The 21,586-nt window shown below is 36.5% G+C and overlaps 1 protein-coding gene across 1 annotated transcript in view; it reads right to left on the minus strand.

The window, feature by feature from the left end:
- ptprma (protein tyrosine phosphatase receptor type Ma) overlaps nucleotides 1-21,586 on the minus strand; it is a gene marked incomplete at both ends in the record, with an annotated part of 269,837 nt that overhangs the window by 182,073 nt on the left and 66,178 nt on the right. The window contains 1 exon segment of the mRNA NM_001018133.2: nucleotides 16,775-16,897. Coding sequence (NP_001018143.1) covers nucleotides 16,775-16,897 — 123 coding nt within the window.

Below are 21,586 nucleotides of genomic sequence, written 5' to 3' on the forward strand. Positions count from 1 at the left end.
AAACACACATACATGCGAACGTGCCCACATATGTACACTCAAATACATTGGCACACACGCATGTAAACACGCGCGCGCACACACACACACACACACACACACATATTTATACACGAAGACTCTCACACACACACACACTTTCTCACTTTCTCCCGCACACACACAAAGATGCACACACACAGATGTGCACATAAACAGGCACACATGCACACAAACACACACACACACACACAAAAGCACACAGACAGACACAAACACTCACATACATACACTTCGGCTCACACAAATGCACGCACTCACAGACAGACCCACATGGACACAGACACACACAGAGACAGACACACACACACTCACATACATGCACACTCGCTCACACAAATGTACGCGCGCACACACACAGACTGACCCACATGGACACAAACACACACATAAGCACACAGACACACACAGACAGACACACACTCTCATATACATGCACACTCACTCGCTCTCTCACACACACACACAGACAGACACACGCACGCAAGCTGCACACACCCACACAACAGCCACACTATAACCACAAACACAACCACACACACACACACACACACACACACACACACACACACACACACACACACACACACACACACACTCCTGCTGGATTGTTCTTTGATTTGCTCCATTTGTGCTGCAGTAATGAGCTGATTCTGAGTCAGTGGCGTCCGGCGCAGGAGTCCGGCTCTTTCAACTCTCCATCACACACTTATTACTCGCTTCACTATAAATGATCAGCGTGTGTGTGTGTGTGTGTGTGTGTGTGTGTGTGGCGTCCAGATGTGGTTGAAGAGACACCTCGTTAGCAGCAGCCTCTCACACACCATCAGTAAAACAATCACACTCTTCAAAGTCATTACAAATAATTGCCTGAAGACGCTCGAGCACAGAACACACACTCCAGCACTGATCACAGAACAACACACACACACACACACACACACACATATAACAGCCTGATCTCATGAAGAAACATAACTATTTTACATTTAATGGAGCCTTTTAGGGTGTCACAGTGGCTCAGTGGTCTCACAGCAAGAAGGTCACTGATTCGAGTCCTCGGCTGGCTCAGTTGGTGTTTCTGTGTGGAGTTTGCATGTTCTCCCCGTGTTGGCGTGGGTTTTCTCCGGGTGCTCCGGTTTCCCCCACAGTCCAAAGACATGCGCTATAAGGGAACTGATCAACTACACTGGCCGTAGTGTATGAATGTGTGTGTGAATGAGTGTGTATGGGTGTTTCCCAGTACTGGCTTGCGGGCGGGAAGAGCATCCACTGCCTAAATAGTTGGCGGTTCATTCCACTTTGCCGACCCCAGATTAATAAAGGGACTAAGCCAAAAAGAAAATGAATGAATAAATGAGTTGGTGGTTCATTCCACTGTGGAAACCCTCTAGCCCAAATATCTAGAAATTCTTAAAATCGAGAAGTATTTTCTAGACGAGTTAAAACTGTTGTGTTGTTTTCAAAAATAATGAGTCAAAAATAAGTGAGTTTTTCATTGAAACAAGCAAAATAACCAGCAACTGGAGTAAGCGAAATAATGTTATTTCTAAGCGAAAACTAGATTATTTTATTCCCTCATTGGCAGATTAACTTGCTTATTTTAAAGATGCCCTAAAACGAAAATCTGGGTATACCAAGGCATAGTAAAAACGAGACCTATGATACATGCCCTCTGCATTTGCATGTAAACCTACTTTAGGTCATTCATCCAGACAAGCAGCTGACGTCATCAAGAGAACACGACTCATATGCAGCTCAGAGATCATAAAAAGCTCAGAAGTGAATGCCTCAGCTTGTGTTTGATAAGTACAAACGATTTTTCTAGTTAGACAGTGATAACTTTCCTACCTTCGTTATTAGGTTGATACATTAGCATATATTTCACTCACTGTGTATGTGGAACTTTTATTTTGAAAACACAACCCCAAATTGTTTACTGTGCATTACTGAGCAACGACAGCGCAACACGTGTTCAAACTCGCCTCAGGACACAAAATGCAGGATATACAGATTAAGCATGTATTCATCTCCACTCTGAAGAGGCGTAAGGCATGTTTAGTTGCATCTTTTGTTAATCTATCGTGTTTATTGTGACATTTGAAGTGCATGTTTCTGAATCGTACTCAGCACAAATGCCATCTGTTCATGCAGAGGCTGATATTTATTCCTGGCTGTGTTTTTTTTGACTGTAGCTTCAAAGTACAACGCGATACATCTCTATCACTCTCTTTTGACAAGTTTAAATATAAATTCATCCATTATCCACAACAGATCTGATGAGCAAAACAGGTTAACCTTACTCTGATTGGGTTTATATTTATCTGCGTTCAGCGCACATCATGCTCTGTGTGTGTGTGTGTGTGCGTGTCTGTAAGAGCAGTACGTCATTAATATTCATGACACAAACCATATATGGTCAATCATGAACCTTCTGATTCTATACAACAATAAATGAGCAAAAACATTTCTGGAGATTTGTTTTTTACTTACGGAAGGCGTAAACCTACTATGTAGATATCTTAGAACAGTTCAACTTACTAAACAAATGCAATAGAAGGCACCTTTAACGAAAATCTCACTTAATTTTGACTCATTATTTCTGAAAACAACACAATATTTGTGTGCTGGTCTACAAAATGCTTCTTGTTTTAGGAACTTTCAGATATTTGCACTCAAGAAAAAGAGCACCCTTTTTTGCAATGCATACACATACAGTACACACGTTCAGAACATTTCCCACAATGCATCACACCTATATTCAATTTAGCGGTCTATAATTGATGTGAAAAGACTGCTGTGTGCAGTAACGTGCCGCTGTTATCCAGCTCATGCATGTGGACACTACCAGCCCTGGTTAGTGGTGTGTTTTATAACCCGTCACAAGAACACGAGTCCTCTGACAGGATTCGATTTACAAGCTACGTGACCCCGCAACAAATCACCTCTCCAACAGGAAAGCAGCGCGTCCCAGCATGCACCGCCGCCCCGTACGGCTCCACGCTCCTTTAGCTTCATTCTCTTCTAATCAATCCCGGCAAATAGCATCTCAAGCTGAGCGCCATAAAGACATAATGTGAGTCAGGGCCTGTTTGTAGGTACTGCCAGGTCTCCGGCAGATACGAGCCATAAATTGATACAGCGCCATAAATGGATATTTAATTAATACGGGGTGAGCGGGATGAAATAGCGCCGCAGCAGCTCGAGCGGGAGTTTCATTACACTGGTGTCAAGAGCATTACCGCCGGCTATAATTCTCCAGCGACGCTCAGATTGAACAGCCTGCTGCTGAGCTCCGGACGAAACGCACAAAGCACAAAATCACACAAATTTAACCAGGATCACGTGGAAGCAGAATCGGCTAATAGAGTCTAATTCAATACACACGTATCTGCACAACATCTCACACTGCTGAAAAAGTATGAAGAGATAGATATATGGATGTTGTTAGCATGATTATAGCTTGAATTAGCATGTTTCAAGTATGAATTTGATTGTTAACGCCATTTTAGTGTATCTCAAGTGTGAATAAACAAGTTGCTAGCATGATTTTACCATTTATTAGTATGCTAACATCTTTGTATTATGAATTAAACAGTTGTAAACAGGATTGTTGTATGCATTAGCATGTTTGATAGCATGTTTTAGTATGAATTAACATGTTTACATGATTTACTATGAGTTAGTATGTTGATACAATTCTAGTATGAAATAGCATGTTTCTAGTATGAATTAAAATGTTGTTAGCATGCATTAGTATTAATGAATATGAACTATTTTGTAAAAATGTTTATAGCATTAAGTAGCATGTTAGCAAGTTTCTAGTATAAATTTGCATGTTAGCAAGTTTTTAGTATGAATTAACATATTGACATGATTTAGTATGAATTAGCATGTTGCTAACATGTTTCTAATATTATGTATCATATTGTTTTCATGTTTCTAGTATTAATTAGCATGTTAACATGTTTCTAGTATGAATTAACATGTTGTTAACAGTATTGTAGTATGCATTAGCATGTATTAACGTGTTGACATGATTTACTATGAATTATTATGGTAATAAAGTTGTAGTATGGAATGGCATGTTTCTAGTATGAATTAGCATGTTGATATCATCTTTCTAGCAAGAATCAACATGTTGTTAGCATGTTTCATATTGATGAACATGTTTCTAAAATGAATTATGCTTCTAGTATTAAAAAGCATGTTTACATTTTCTAGAATGAATTATGTTGTTAGCATGTTTCCAGTATGAATTAACATGTTGTTAGCATGTTTTAGCATTAATTAACAAGTTTATAATATGAATCATGTTTTAGTATTAAATAGCATGTTTACATTTTCTAGTAGGACTTAACATGTTTCTAGTATGAATTATGTTGTTTGCATGTTTTTAATGAATAAGCTTGTTGTAAACATGTTTCTAGCATTAATTAGCATGTTAACATCTTTCTAGTATGAATTAGCATGTTGCTAACATGTTTCTAGTATTAAATATCATGTTTTGCATTTTTTAAGTATGAAATATGTTGTTTGCATGTTTTAGTATGAATTAGCACGATGTAAAGATGTTTCTAGTATTAATTAGCATTTTAGCATGTTTCTAGTACAATTTATAATGTTGTTAGGATGTTAATTGTATGATTTAGAAAGTTTCTAGTACGAGTTACCATGTTGCTATATTGTCTCTAGCATAAATTAACCTGTTGTCACCCTGTTTCTTGTATGAATTAGCAGGTTGACATCTTTCTAGTATGAATTTGCATGTTACTAACATGTTTCTAGTATTAAATAGCATGTTTACATTTTCTAATATGAATTAACATGTTTTATAGTATGAATAATTATGCTGATAACATATTTCTATTATGAATTTGCATGTTAGCATATTTCTAGCATGAATAAGCATGTTAGCATGTTTCTAGTATGAATTACCATGTCTATTTTATGAATTAACATGTTAACATTGTTTCTACTATGAAATAGCATGTTGCTCAAATGTTTCTAGTATGAATTGTAATGTTAAAATTGCATGTAATGTTTTTAGTATGAATTAACGTAGTTAGCATGATTCTAGTATGAATTAACATGTTTGATAGCATGTTTGTAGTGGGAATTTACATGTCAACATGATTATTATAAATTAGTATGTTGTTAACATGATTCTAGCATGAAATTACATGTCATGTTTATTGTTCGGTCTTTTGTTGCAACTGAAATATTTAAATGATTGCAGGTATGTTATATATACATCATTAGGTCTTATTAGGTATTTTCAAGATATGAAACAGCTGATTGGTGCAGCTGCAGACTGTTAATAGCGTCTAATTCAATTCATCCACATTCCTCTTACAGAGACAAAGCTGCTCTCAAATGACAAAACTGATCCGCTCACATCTAATCCGCCATGATTGGCCTGTAAACAGAGGGATTATGATGGAGGGAGAGAGAGAGATAGTCCAATGTGTGTGTGTGTGTGTGTGTGTGTGTGTGTGTGTGTGTGTGTGTGTGTGTGTGTGTGTGTGTATAAACACAAACAATGAATCAGTATTATTATAATTTTAACATATTATATTTTTGTCTAGTATAATAAAATAAATAATAATAGAGCTTATTATACATTTTAGGTGAAAACTCTACAATAACAACAACAGCCAGATATGTGCAAAAAACTAAAGCAAGATCCTTTCTTTTACTGTTGTTAGTGTCATTGTTATACTGTAAAGTTGTTATTAATATAATTTTTATATTATTTTAAATATTTATTTTATATTAAAAACACCTTTTTGATTTATTAAAATACATTTTAATGTGTTTGTTTATCTTTTATTTAATAAAATAAATCATTTAAAAAATGAATAAAAATTTAAATAATTACCTATTTATTTACTTTGTAATGAATATATTATTTAAAACAATTTTTTTATTTTAAAAATGTCTTAAACATTTGATCATTTTTATACAAATTCTTATTTAACAGTATATTTACTTTGTAAAGATATATATATATATATATATATATATATATATATATATATATATATATATATATATATATATATATATATATATTTTGTTTTTATTTTTAAAATGTCTTGTCTTATAATTTGGGCGGCACAGTGTCCTCACACAAGGTTGCTAGTTCGAGTCCTGGCTGGGTTAGTTGGCGTTTCTGTGTGGAGTTTGCATGTTCTCCCCGTGTTGGCGTGGGTTTCCTCCGGGTGCTCCGGTTTCCCCCACAGTCCAAACACATGCGCTATAGGGGAAATGATCAACTAAACTGGCCGTAGTGTATGAGTGTGTATGAGTGTGTGTGTGTGTGAAAATGAGCATATATGGGTGTTTCCCAGTACTAGGTTGCAGCTGAAAGGATATCTGCTGTGTGAAACGTGCTGAAATAGTTGGCGGTTCATTCCACTGAGGCGACCTCTGAAATAGAGACTTAGCTAAAGAAAAATAAATGAATGTTTACATTGTATATTGTGTCAAAGCAGCTTAACACAGATGAAGCTCTAGTAAACTGAACCATGTTCAGGTCAGGTTCTACAGATGAAGATCCGACTGCTGAAAGCCTAAAACACTGAAGAGTGCTAAAGTCTAATATAAAACCCCTTTACAACACCAAATCTTAAACAAACTAAGACAAAACTAAGAGTGTGTGTGTGTGTGTGTGTGTGTGTGTGTGTGTGTTTTCTGTTGTGTTTCTCTGTATTCATTTTTCTGATGAGTGGAAACATCTGGGGCAACACACATAAGCCCCGCCCACTGCCCCAGTCACAATGGACATATATGGGCAAACCCAGAAGAGGGTGTTTCAACACAAGAAAATCACCCTGCATTTCTGGGCGAATCCTAAGAGGCGTGGCCGGCGCTCTGGCCCCACCCACTAGCTCTATCATCATGGAGACATCTGGAAACAGGCAGAGCTCCTTGCCAGTGTGGAAGTTTGAAGTCAACTCAACACACATGCGCTCATGTGGAGGAGAAACAGCAACTACTCTTATCTAATGTGGTAATACAAGACTTTCTACAATACAGACGCATTCAAAACAGATTCACAGTAATGAAGATGAAGAAAACTGTTAAAGTAGGAGATTATTACAGACTAATTTCAGCTGTAAAGAGTCCTTATTCAGATTCGGTACAGTGTTGATTCATTTCAATAGCAGCGTCAGTGTCGTAAGGTTAGTGTGCTTTGTGTGGAAAACAAAACAAACTTAAACTCAGTCAAATTTTGGTATGTTCTTCAAAAGGAGTAATAAATAAACATAAAAAACTTAATAAAAATAAAAATAAATTAAATAAAAACATTAAAGTTAAATAAAAACATCATTTAAAATTTTGTAAATTTACTTTATTTTAATAAAGTAAATAAAACTAATAAATAAAAAGATTAATTTAATTTTAAATTAAATAGAAATCTATTAAAAATTCAACAGAATTAAATAAACTATTAAAACGAATATATTGTAAAATTTTAAATATAAAATATAATTAAAAATAACAATTAAATAGAAACATTGTTAAAAGTAAAAGATGTATTTAATTTTACATGAAGTAAATAAAAACAAAATAAAAATCAATTAAAATGCAATAATAATAAATAAACTATTAAATTAAATATAATATATAATTTAAAATAATAAAAATGTAATTAAAAATAAAATGTTTAAATAAAAACATTAAAACTAAATAAAAAGTGTATTTAATTTTAAAGGAACTAAATAAAAACCATTAAATTAAATTAAAAAAAAACTATTAAAATGCAATAATATAAACTATTATTTTAAATACAATAGAGTTTAAAAAACATAAATAAAACTTAAATTTAATGAAATAAAAACATTAAAATTTAATTTAAAAAATATTTAATTTTAAAGCAAATAAAAACAAATTAAATAAAAAAGTATTAGAAATGCAGTAAAATTATATAAGATTATTACATTGAATTAAGTTAAATTAAAATGAATTCAAACAATAAATTAAAGCAATAAATAAAAAATAAAATACATTTAATTTAATTGAAAAATACAATAACATTTTATAAACAATAATTAGCCATGGGGTAAGCAAAAGAATCAAGCTTTCACTTTGACTTAAGATTATTTTTCTAACCCTTTTGGCAGATTATTTTGCTTGTTTTTAAGTTTGACTCATTATTTCTGAAAACAAGACTATATTAACTGCTTGTCTAGAAAATGGTTCTGGATTTTAAAAATTCTAGATATTTAAACTAGAAACAACACAAAAGCTCATTATGTGCAGTGTGATAGGTGCTTCAGTAATCTTGTGGGTCCCGTGGCCACAGCGAGCGCTAATCCACACGTCTCCTGACAGACACACGCGTGTGCAGAGATACACTCGTGTGTCCCGCTGATAAAACACACCACATTAACAGCGAGCAATGACACTGACTTTTTAATGTTGTGCGAACGATCCCTCGCCCTCAGGACTGATGGAATAATGAAATCCAAATAAGACGCTATCATGGGCATAAACAGCATTCGTCAGAGTTAAGCCTGTTTGATCACATTAGCTCCGTTTACTGTAGAAATATTATATATTTAATATAGCCCTCGCTCAAGGTCATTTCACTAGAGGAAAACTGACAACAAAGTGCTCATTTTGGACAACACAACTGCACTGAATGCAGGAATAATGCATGTGTGTGTTTGAACGCACATTATTAAAAATGACAGCATAATCACAGATCTCTCTTCTACAGTAATATTTTATACAGGATGCTGTAATGCATGAGTGCAGATACATCAGACTAGTCAGTACCACAGACAAAACTGGTCATCTCATTTAACAAATAAAATTAAATGAGAAATGATTAAATACATAAAACATTACAAATTAACTTCATGAAAAGAACCCGAGGCCATAATTTCATTATTTGGTATAAATAAACACCAAACAGAACACCCTAGCAACCACTCTGAACATCTTAGCAGTCACTTGGAAAACCACAGCAACATATTCAAACACCCTAGCAACCATACTGAACACCCTGGCAACCACTCTGAACATCTAAGCAGTCACTTAGAAAACCACATCAACCTATCCGACCACCCTAGCAACCATACTGACCATCCTAGCAACCAAACAGAACACCCTAGCAACCACTCTGAACATCTTAGCAGTCACTTGGAAAACCACAGCAACATATTCAAACACCCTAGCAACCATACTGAACACCCTGGCAACCACTCTGAACATCTAAGCAGTCACTTAGAAAACCACATCAACCTATCCGACCACCCTAGCAACCATACTGACCATCCTAGCAACCAAACAGAATACCCTAGCAACCACTCTGAACATCCATGTGATCACTTAGAAAACTACAGCAACCTATCCAAACACCCTAGCAACCACTCTGAACATTCTAGCAACCAAACAGAATACCCTAGCAACCACCTTGAACGTCTTGACAGTCACTTAAAAAACTACAGAAACCTATCTGAACACCCTAGCAACCACGAAGAGCATCCTGGCAACCAAACAGAATACCCTAGCAACCACCTTGAACGCCTTGACAGTCACTTAGAAAACTACAGAAACCTATCTGAACACCCTAGCAACCACGAAGAACATCCTGGCAACCAAACAGAATACCCTAGCAACCACTCTGAACATCTTAGCAAATCACCACAGCAACCTTTCTGGACACCATATCGAGTAGAAGCCACACTGATCATCCTAGAAACCCAACAGAACACTCTAGCAACCACTCTGAACATCTAACCAAACAAACAAAACCCTGATCACCTTGGCAGTCACTTAGAAAACGAAACACCCTAGATACCACGATGAACATTCTAGCAACCAAACATAATACCCTATCTGAACACTCTAGCAACCGCAGGCCCCATCAACATCTCTAACTGCATAGTACAGGCCTGTTTAATCTCTGTAATTGACAATTCCGCATCGCATTTCGTTGCTGTAGTTTGTGAAAACTGCAACCCAAATGGAGGAAACTGATCTGCAGTTCTCATCTAGATGTGTTTGAGTGAGTTCTGTGACCTGAGCCCAGTTCCAGAACATCTACTCATCATGTTAATGGATGTTTTGTGGGAAAGATGTGCTAATTAGACACTTTATTCTGAATTATGGAAAAATGTCCTGATGGAGTCTTCTTTCTGTGAGGATTGGTTGATTAAAGTGGGGTAATTAGCATTGTGTGGATGTATTTAGATGTATAGTAATTTAATAAAACACACTACCACCAGTTAAGTTGATCAGTTCCCCTATAGAGCATGTGTTTGGACTGTGGGGGAAACCGGAGCACCCGGAGGAAACCCATGCCAACACGGGGAGAACATGCAAACTCTACACAGAAACACCAACTGACCCAGCCGAGACTCAAACCAGCGACCTTTTGCTGTGAGGACACTGTGCTAACCACTGAGCCACTGTGACGCCCACAAACGAATAAATAAAATAAGATAAATAAATGAATAAAATTAAAAAAAGAAACAAAATAAATACAATAAAAAATTATTAAAAAACGAAATAAATAAATACATTGAAATATATTTAAATAAATAAACACAAACAAACAAACAAATTGGATTAAAGATGGATTAACGTGGTTTATTTAGCAGTCCATGCAGAAGATATCTAGTCTCCTGCACTGGTAAATACAGCACTTTCTGTTTTTAACACTGTTGAATGGGAGAGTTCTCTGCTGTAGATGTGAATTCACCTGCTCTCACGGCAATTTGAGTGCATAAAACACTGTTCTGTGTGTGTGTGTGTGTGTGTGTGTGTGTGTGTGTGTGTGTGTGTGTGTGTGTGTGTGTGTGTGTGTGTGTGTGTGTGTGACCTGCGCTCTGATTGCTCCGCGGTGTTTGGCGCTCGGGGCAGGTTATTCTGATGGGGGTAATTGGGAGCAGCAGGGGCAGAAGACGGACTTCATTACATTACTGGAGGTCAAAGGTCAGCTGGTCGCCGCATGCAGGACAGACGCTCACATGTGTCTCCTGCTATTCGCACAAGACTGTTTACACTGGTGTATGGAGGGAGAAAATCTGCAGCAGAACTCATTCTATTTCAAAATGTAACATGTAAAACGGCACTGCAACATGCAAAATGGCAATTAATTAATGGATTGATTTATTTAAATTTGAAATCTTTGTGTGCTAAAGTATAAATACTTGCATAATACATTGTGTGGATTTATTTAGATTTAGAGTAAATAAATAAATACATGTATAAGTATCAGAGCATCTGAGAGAGGTCTGGCTGCAGACTCGGTGCAGATGCAATCTGAGCTGAATGCAATGCTTTTGAATGGGCTCACCTAACCCCACCAATCACAGTGAGGTCACTAGCTCCATTGAGTGCATTGTGTCTGACATTGCATCTCTGAGAGATGGTTGCTAGGATGTTCTGAGTGGTTGCTAGGATGTTCTGCATGGTTGCTAGGGTATTTGGGGTAGTTGCTAGGATATTCTGTATGATTGCTAGGATATGCAGATTCGTTCCTATGGCTTTTTAGGTGGTTACTAGTGTTTTATGAGTGGTTGCTAGGATGTTCTGAGAGGTTGCTAGGATGTTCTGCATGGTTGCAAGGGCATTATGCGTTAGACAGGTTGCTATACTTTACTAGGTAGTTGCTAGGGTATTCAATTTGACAGCTAGGATGCTCAGTGTGGTTAGGATGTTCAGAATGGTTGCTAGGGTATTTTGGGGAGGGGGTGCTAGGGTATTTTGTGGTTGCTAAGATGTGCAGATTGGTTGCTATGCTTTTCTAAGTAGTTGCTAAGGTATCATGTTTAGTGGTTTGGATGTTCAGAGTGGTTGTCAGGATGTTCAAAGTGGTTGCTGGGCTATTTGATTTGGTGGCTAAGATGGTCAGAGTAGTTGTTAGGATGTTCAGAGTGGTTGCTAGGGTATTCTGTGTTATTGTTAGGATGTGCAGATAGGTTGCCATGCTTTTCTAGATGGTTGCTATGGTATTTGGTTTGGTAGCTAGGATGCTCAGTGTGGTTGTTAGGATGTTTAAGGTGGTTGCTAGGGTATTTGGGGTGGTTTCTAGGGTATCTTGTTCGATTGCTAAGATGTGCAGATAGGTTGCTAGGCTATTCTAGGTAGTTGCTAGGGTATTCAGTGGCTTGGATGCTCAATTTGATTGTTAGGATGTTCAGAGTGGTTGCTAGGGTATTTGCATGAATTCCAGAATGTGCAGATAGGTTGCTATGGTATTTTCTAGGGTTTCTAGAGTATTTGGTTTGGTAGCTAGGATGCTCAGTGTGGTTGTTAGGATGTTCAGAGTGGTTGCTAAGGTATTTTGGATGATTGTTAGGATGTGCAGATAGGTTGCTTTGCTTTTCTGGATGGTTGCTAGGGTATTAAGTTTGGTGGCTTGGATGCTCAGTGTGGTTGTTAGGATGTTGAGTGGTTGCTAGGGTATTTTGGGCGGTTGCAAAAATATGCAGATTAGAATCTTGGTCTTCCAGTTTGTAAATCAGGTCTATGAACTCCTGAATTTGGGGCTGAATGTTGCTGATGCAGCGAGAGTGAGTGTGTGTTTGTTCAGGAAGTGATGTCATCAGTCCTCCAGCTTCAGCCTCTGGCCCGAGTGTCATGTTTACAGGCCTGATGAAAGCGTGTGTCGTGTCTGTGAATACTCCGCTGTGTGTGTTTTCGGGTTACTGTGTGTGTGTGTGTGAATGATCAGCATGTTGACAGACGTTATGGTGTATTTTAGCGCAGTATCTGCTGGTCTGAGGGCTCCGCCGGCTGCTAAAGGTCGGCTGTATCTCCGGCACACATGAAAGCGGCGCGCGTCAGACTGATCAACTGTATCCTGGGCTTTAGTTATTTGGGAGCAGCTGTGTTTGCCCTGATAACGCCGCGTATTTGAAATATTAATAAGCGCATGAAGCTCTGAAGAGCCCGCGGAGGCTTGCTGTGTTTATTTCAGGTGTCAGAGACCCGACGGGCGTTCAGACGCTTCACCCTCAGCTCATATTAGCAGACATTACTGTGTGTTACTGAGGAGGAATAAACCAGCAGGTCATCAGATGGGTTTAATATCTGCACTGCTGAATAACATTAGCCCTATAGTGACCTGCACACTTTGAAGGGCACCTGTTATGCTAAATTGTGTGTTAGCACAAGTATATCTAACCTCTGATGCTCAACATGAATTAACTGTGTTTGTTATAATCAGACTTGATGCAGAAGCACTTTGATTGACATTCTCCCTTTGTGCGTGTCATCAGAGGGGGAAAGCCCCGCCCACTAGCGCCCATCTCTATCTCATTAGCATAAACAGTAGCCCTGAGTAAGAAGCAGCCGTCTGTCCATTAGCCATTAGAGTGTTTGAGCTGCTGAAGATAATGTCAGCATAGACTAAGAGCATTATAGATGTGGAGTTCTAGATGAACAGAGACAGGAGCGACATAGACTGACAGAAGCATGAAGAACACACTCACACTGAAGCACACACACACACTTTGCCAGCACTCACAACACTAGTCCTGTTTTCAATATTCCCATTTTCTTATGCATTTGCATATGTAGCCACGCCCTCTTCTGAAAAAGAGCACAATCTTATTTGCATTTAAAGCGACAGTCATCACAATTAGGATCAAAACCTGAAATAAATAAATAAAATTAATAAAGAAGTAAATTACTTAAATAAATAAAAATATAATAAAATAAAATAAAAATATATAAAATAAACAAATAAAAATAAATACAAATTTAATAAAATTAAATTAAAAATAAACAAATAAATAAATAAAATAAAAATAAATAAAATAAACAAATAAAATGAATGAATAAATAAATAAATAAATAAATAAATAAGTAAATAAATAAATAAATAAATAAATAGGTGGCATGGTGGCCCAGTGGTAAGCAATTTGTCCTTACAGCAAGATATAAGCTGATATAAGCCTCGGCTGGGTCAGTTGGTGTTTCTGTGTGGAGTTTGCATGTTCTCTCTGTGTTGGCGTAGGTTTCCTCCGGGTGCTCCGGTTACACACATGCGCTATAGGGGAATTGATGAACTAAATTGGCTGTAGTGTATGAGTGTGTGTTTGTGTGAATGAGTGTGTATGGGTCAAAGTCTGAAAGGGTCAGTTTCAGAGTTGTGAAACATTATTTTGTAGTATTTATATATCTGTATTTGTTTTGCAAGGATATTATAACAAAATAACCTTGAGCACAACCAAATGGAAAAAAAGTTCTGAATAATTCCAAATTTATAAGACCGCAGAAAACTGAAAACATGTGATTATTAAATATGGAGCTGTGTTTAACTGTCCCAGACAGCAGCATCAGTGGAAACAGCGCTGGCTCTGCTGAGGCTCGTCTTACACACATTACTCTGTGGTTATAGAAAGTCTGCAGAATATGAAGAAATCAAAACAAACTCTTTATATGATACAGGAGAGAGTGGGGGCGTGTCTCTGAACAGCCAATCAGATGGCAAGACACAGGGGGTGGAGTCACATGAGCAGTTGAATTACATTAGGAGTCTTAAATGGTCAGATTCCTGCAGATTAGACCAGTTATTCACTGATACCACACAGAAAACCCTCCTGTTGCATAACAGATCTGTGCTCTAAACACCAGCGAGAGTCAAAATGACTACCGGTACAAAAGTATTCAAAACTGAACCTATTTCTGCTGCTGGGATGCTTTATAGTAGATTTACTGAAGGTCTACGTGAAAAGAGTTTATTAATAAATAAGTAAATTTAATTATTTAAACTTACTAAGTCTTAAAAAATAATTTAAATGATTTATTAATTATTTAAATAAAATTAATTTGCGTAATTTAACATTTTTTCACAAATATGATTTGTAAATGAATAATAAATGTATTTATGATGAATTCTCTATCATAACTGAATAATTTATTATTTAATATATTTTTAAAAAGTGTTTGCTATTTATTAATACGTATTAAAGTACTAATCAAATTAACTATATAAATATATATTATTATTGTTGTTAACTAAATACTCAATAAGTAAATTAATAAATAATAAAAATTGCAGTAGAATAATAATAATAATAATGTATTTATTATTAAACTCAAATAATTTACTCAGAATAAGTATAAATTACAAACTGTACACAAATTACTATTACTAAATATAAACAAAATAAAACAAAATAAAATAAGGTAATTAAATTAAATTAAATAATTAATTAAAAATAAAATCCATTAAAATCAAATCAATTAAAAATAATAAAATGTAATTAAATGAAAAATTAAATAAAAATTAAATTAAATTAAACTAAATTAAATTAAGTGGCATTATCCATCTGCTAATGATAATGGTATTTTGTGCTGAAACTTCACATACACACTCCTCATCTTCTATGAAGGGTCATAATTGGTCTCCTTTAAAAGAAATCAAATGTAACGTGAGGGCAGATAATTGTTCCTTCAGGTGTCTCTGTGCTGCTGATAACTGCAGGTAAAGTGCTGCTCTGCTGTGCTGAAATGATCCTGCTCCTGCCATTAATCCTGTGACGGATCTGCACGGTTACACAGTGGACTGAAGACTGAAGCTGCTGCTAATGGAAAAGTTTATTAGTGTGTGACAAACAGCCTCGTTTACTGAGACACACCATCACACACACACCACTTTCTGTATAACCAGCAGAACACACACAAATTGAAGAAAATATCTAAAGATTAGCTGTAAATATGGCATTATAACTTCATAAATGCTAAAATCTGACTATGAGTTAACTAAAACAAAAACACATTTTCATCACTTAAAATATGTTAAATCAAATAAATAAATAAATAAACAAAATAAATAAAATAAATAAATCAATCAAACAAACAAATCAAATAAATAAATATATTCAATGGATCAAATAAATCAAATAAATAAATGAATCAAATAAATTAATTAAGTAAAATAAATAAAATAAAATAAATAAAATAAATACATTTAATAAATCAAATAAATCAAATTAACAAACAAACCAAATAAATAAATAAAATAAATAAATAAATAGAATAAATAAAATAAACAAACAAATAAAATAAATCTAATAAATAAATAAAATAAATAAATAAAACAAATAAATAATCTGTGTGGAGTTTGCATGTTCTCTCTGTGTTGGCGTGGGTTTCCTCTGGGTGCTTCGGTTTCACACATGCGCTATAGGCGAATTGATTAACTAAATTAGCCGTAGTGTGTGTGTGTGTGTGTGAATAAGCGTGTATAGGTGTTTCCCAGTACTAGGTTGCAGCTGGAAGGGCATCCGCTGTGTAAAACATATGCTGTAATAATAGGCGGTTCATTCAGCTGTGGTGCCTCGCTGATTAATAAAGGGACTAAGCAGAAAAGAAAATGAAGGAATGAACTATTTCTAATAATAAAAATAAGATCAAAATGAATGCCCTAACATGAAGATGCAAATAAAACTGCCAAAACTGAATAGAGGAGAGTGCGTGAAGGACACTGAAGCTGGTCTCACAGCACAGATCAGCAGAGTCCTGATCTGGCCATTAAACTCTATGAGGAGCCGTCCAGCCAATCACAGGCCAGCGTTTATCAGAGCCATGACGGCGACCCTGATCAAAAGCTGGAGGAATGAATCAAAGAGACACAAACTGAAGAGCAAACTGCAGGAAGATCCATCAGAGGAACAGAGGAGCGTGAATCACACACACACCTAAACTAAAACACAACCACAAACACTAGACAGACACTCACAAACACACTCAAACAGTCACTGACCAGTGGGCACCCAGGGGTCTGTGGAGGGCTTCTGTCTGCTGTTGATTTGCTCCCAGTCGAAGTCATCGTCTTTCCCTTGACTGAAGCCGCAGTCTGTGTACGATTTCTCCAGCAGACACTCATCTGTGCGGGACACACACACACACACACAAAGACATCAGTACAGATGAAGATGATGATCAAACAGCGGTGTGTGTGTGTAACAAAGATACTCTGAAGAGAAAACTTTACACTGAATTCTGAAGCTAAAACACACACACACACACACACACACACACACACACACACACACACACACACACACACACACACACACAAGCATAGACACCAGTGTACTCATGACAAAGATCATATAGTGGTTGGTGTGTGTGTGTGTGTGTGTGTAACAGTGAAATAAAAACTTTGAAACTGAAAAATAAAACACACACGCACGCACGCACGCACGCACGCACGCACGCACGCACGCACGCACGCACGCACACACACACACACACACACACACACACACACACACACACATTTCTGTGTGGAAAAAGCATTTCCTCTACCATTTCTGAATAATAAATTAATAAAAGTTGATTATTTTATAGATTTTAAAAGGACACAGAACAGCTCAAAATTTATATTTACATATTTATGTATTATAATTTTGCATATTTACACTATATTACAATATATACACTCACCGGCCACTTTATTAGGTACACCTGTTTAACTGCTGGTTAACATAAATGTTTAATCAGCCAATCACAGGGCAGCAGCTCACTGCATTTCGGCATGTAGACATGGTCAAGAGGATCTGCTGCAGTTCAGAGCGAGCATCAGAATGGGGAAGAAAGGGGATTTAAGAGACTTTGAACGTGGGGTGGTTGTTGCTGCCAGTTCTGAAGGCAAAAGTGGTCCAACCCAATGCTAAGGTGTACCTAATTAAGTGGCCAGTGAGTGTATATATAAATTCTGGCATGCATATAAATGCTTTATGTAAATGTATATATTATATATATGAAAATGTCTACATAATCAACATGCATTTAAATACCAGCTAATCACAATGTTACAGGATTTACAGGAGTTTTCCAAATCAATCTAATCGCTCATCATTGCACTGATAATGATCATTTGAACAGGTAATACTAATCGTCAGAAAACTCCAGCATGGTTTAGCAGGTATGTCAGATCTGTTTTGTGAACGCTCGGCTCTCAGCGGGAGCTTCTGCTAATATCAACACGCTGGAAGGCAGAATCACACGTCTCATGTTTTACGCAAATAAATCTCTCTTTTTAAAGCAGTGGAGAATCCGAGCAGGAATACGAGCGTCTGAGTTTATTTCGGGGTCTTTGACAAGTGTGTGACGCTGAGCTCGTCTCTCACAGCGCGCTTTTATTTTGACATCTCCGGCTTCCAGACGCTGCGTGTTTTACATGATCGACTACATCTGATGCTGTAATAAATAACTAGGGTGGATTTTTTCTGGCAGGCTGGATGTGAAGACTCTCACTGAGTGTTTTTCTGCACTATAAAGTCTGCAACACTGAAGTCGAGGGTTCGACTCCCGCTGAGCAAACATGGCTCCGACACGCCTGACAAATCAAAACACACCAACATCATCAAGCCTTTCTGTTCAGATCTCTGCTGGCCAAAAGAAAGAAGAGCAGGCTGTGTTGTCTGAAAGCGCCTGTAATCTCACCTGGGGCTCCTCTAGAAGCCGTCAGACGGAGCTGTCAGGATTCTAATACACCCCCAATATCAGAATCAAGCACTGAAGTTAACTTCTGCATTATTTCTTTCTTACTCATTTTCATTTGCTGCTTTTAAAGATCGACTTCTTTATTGTAATTCTACATTAATTATGAAATCAATTAATATATATTTGATTCAGAGCATTAACTGATTAAAGCAATTGTAAGTTTTATTTTGCTTTAAAAATGTTTTACTTATTAATTTCATCTAAACTCCCTGACAAAAGTCTTGTGGTGGATCTCGCATAATAACTGGTCTTCTAGTTGATGATGTGTGAAAGTGTCAGAAGGTGGATTTCTCTGCTGGATCATCTGCTGATCTGCATCCCAATCATCACCAATACTGCAGAAGACCTACTGGAACCAGCATGGACACAAGATTCTCACAGAAATCAGTCAAGTTTGGTGAAGGAGACATCATGGTTTGGGGTCATTCAGTATGGGGGCGTGTGAGAGATCTGCAACATCAACAGCCTGAGGTATCAAGACATCTGTGCTGCCCATTACATTACAAACCACAGGAGAGGGACAATTCTCCAGCAGGATAGCGCTCCTGCTCATACTTCAGCCTCCACATCAAAACTCCTGAAGGTCAAGCCGCTCCAGGATTGGCCAGCCCAGTCACCAGACATCAACATTATTGAGCTGATGAAGGAGGAGGTGTTGAAGATGAACACAAAGACTCTTGATGAACTCTGGGATCCTGCTGAAGCTTTCTTCTTTTTTAATTCCAGATGACTTTATGAATCAGTGATGTGAGTCATGTCAGAGATGTATGGATGCAGTCCTCCAAGCTCATGATGGAGTCAGACACAATATTCATTCTGTCTCCACTGCAGCAGGACTTTATATTCTATACTGGACATTATTGAAGGTTCAGTGATGACACTTTAGTCTGAGCAGAGTCAGAGCGCACTGTCCTCATCAAATCAGTCAACATCAAGACATGATCAGATTTATTGAGCTCAAATCAGCAAAATCTAGAGGCCTTCACCTTTCATAGAGACACTTCTGACACCAAATCAGCAACTAGAACAGCAGTTATTATTTGTGTTCCTAAAACTCAGATAGGTCATAAGCCTTTTGTCAGGTAGTGTATATGTGAAACTTTATAAGCAGTTCTAGAATAAATTAATATGTATTTGTTGCACACATTTAATCAATTAAAGAGAAGTAAATTTTTGAATTTAAAAATGTATAAGTGATTTTAAGACCATTATTATTATATCATTAACTATTGAAATTGTTGAGAAATTAATAAATCAGCACTTATTAGTTTCACACAATTGAATTAATTAAAAAGGAAACAAAAGCTAACTTGCACTTTTTGGTAACACTTTATTTTAAGTGTCCCTAACTACTATGTACTTACATCAAAAATAAATACAATGTGCTTACTGTGTTTATAATGTATTTGAGAACACTTGTGGTGCTTTTGAGTTGGAATAGAGGTTGGTTTATGAACAGGTTTGGTGGCATGAGTAGGTTTAAGGGTGGGTTAAGGTGTAAGGAATGGTCAACAGTGTATTTACAAATGCAATTACAAACGTTAACTACAGATGTAATTACATACATGTATTTAATCAAGCATAAGTACACAGTAAATGCATGTATTTACACAATAAGTACATTGTAACAAACTATTAATTCCTATGTAAGTACATATTAGTTAAGGCCACTCAATATAAAGTGGGACCCACTTTTTTTATAAAAACATGTGATTTTAAGCCCTTTTTTTATTTTTAGCTTTAGCTTTTGTATATCATTACAACTAAACTAGAAGCACATATTTATTTAAATTATTTTGTCATAGATATACATGTTGCACATAATTAAAAGATAATTAATACATATTATATAATAATACAAATATTTAAATTATTTCCTCATTTAAGCAAAAATGAAAAGTAATTAAATATTATTTTAGTAAGATTTATAATATGCAAAAATTAAAGTGTGCAGATATTTTAATCGTCACTAAAGCAAGTGCCTCAAACTGCCGGCCTGCGGGATATTTACAGCCTGCCCTCGTCCTCTCTCCGGCCAGCAACTGCCATCAAACTGCCCTTATATGAATGATCAGTCACTGAAATGGCCCTCCGCCAATTTGAGTTTGAGACCCCTGCTTTAAAGCAAGTCTTTATTAATGATATTTTACATTAAACTGTTGTGAAAAAGCACAGAAAGTGGTCTCAAGTCGTTCTAGAGATAATAAAGTGAAGCGTGACCTGCACGTGTTTGCGCAAGACTCGCACTTTATCATAACACTTTAATATTTGTCTACACAAATCTCTCAGCGTGCTGTCCAAACAGAGTCTGAATGAGCTGCTGTGTGCAAACCGTCCCAGAATGCAGCGCTGCCAGACCCCGAGTCCAGACAAGTGTGTGTGTGTGTGTGTGTGTGTGTGTATTAACTTAGCAAACAGACACTATAGCCTGTAAAATCCAGCGCTGGATGCTGAACTCTGATAATAAACATGTTTTAACTGATGCTTGATGCTCAACACATCTGAGTTGCCATGAAAGAGCGGCGATCGATGCTTTATTCTCTGCTCTGCTAACACAAAGATGAATATTTGAGCAGAAATCTGCCTTTTAACTCCAGACTCGAGCTGCATTTTTAAACGTAAGATCCAAACGCATGAGCGGAGTACAGCAGTTCAGCTCAGTGTTGTATTTTTAATGTGTGCTGCTGATGAAAATACTGTACAAAACACTGGATGCTCACCATTACTAATGCAGGGGAAATATGCCAGTTATGCGCTTCACACAGCTTGCAGATTATTTGTTTATTATTAATATCAATCTCCATATTAAAAGGGTTTTTGAGGGTCGAACTAACAAAAGGTACTTTGAAGGTGCATTCACTCCTAATTAATGACTTTTATTAACAGAAATTCATGAAAAAAATGTAATATTAAACTAATATTGATGTTTATAAACCTTGACTGAAATCCTGATCTTTTAATGACAAATCAAGGTAAATACAAATCATCAAATGTACTTCAGACTAATATATATATATATATATATATATTTATATATACACACACATAAAATTGTTCAGGTTTT

Source organism: Danio rerio, chromosome 24 (assembly GCF_049306965.1).
Source record: "Danio rerio strain Tuebingen ecotype United States chromosome 24, GRCz12tu, whole genome shotgun sequence".
Classification (NCBI taxonomy): Eukaryota; Metazoa; Chordata; class Actinopteri; order Cypriniformes; family Danionidae; genus Danio; species Danio rerio.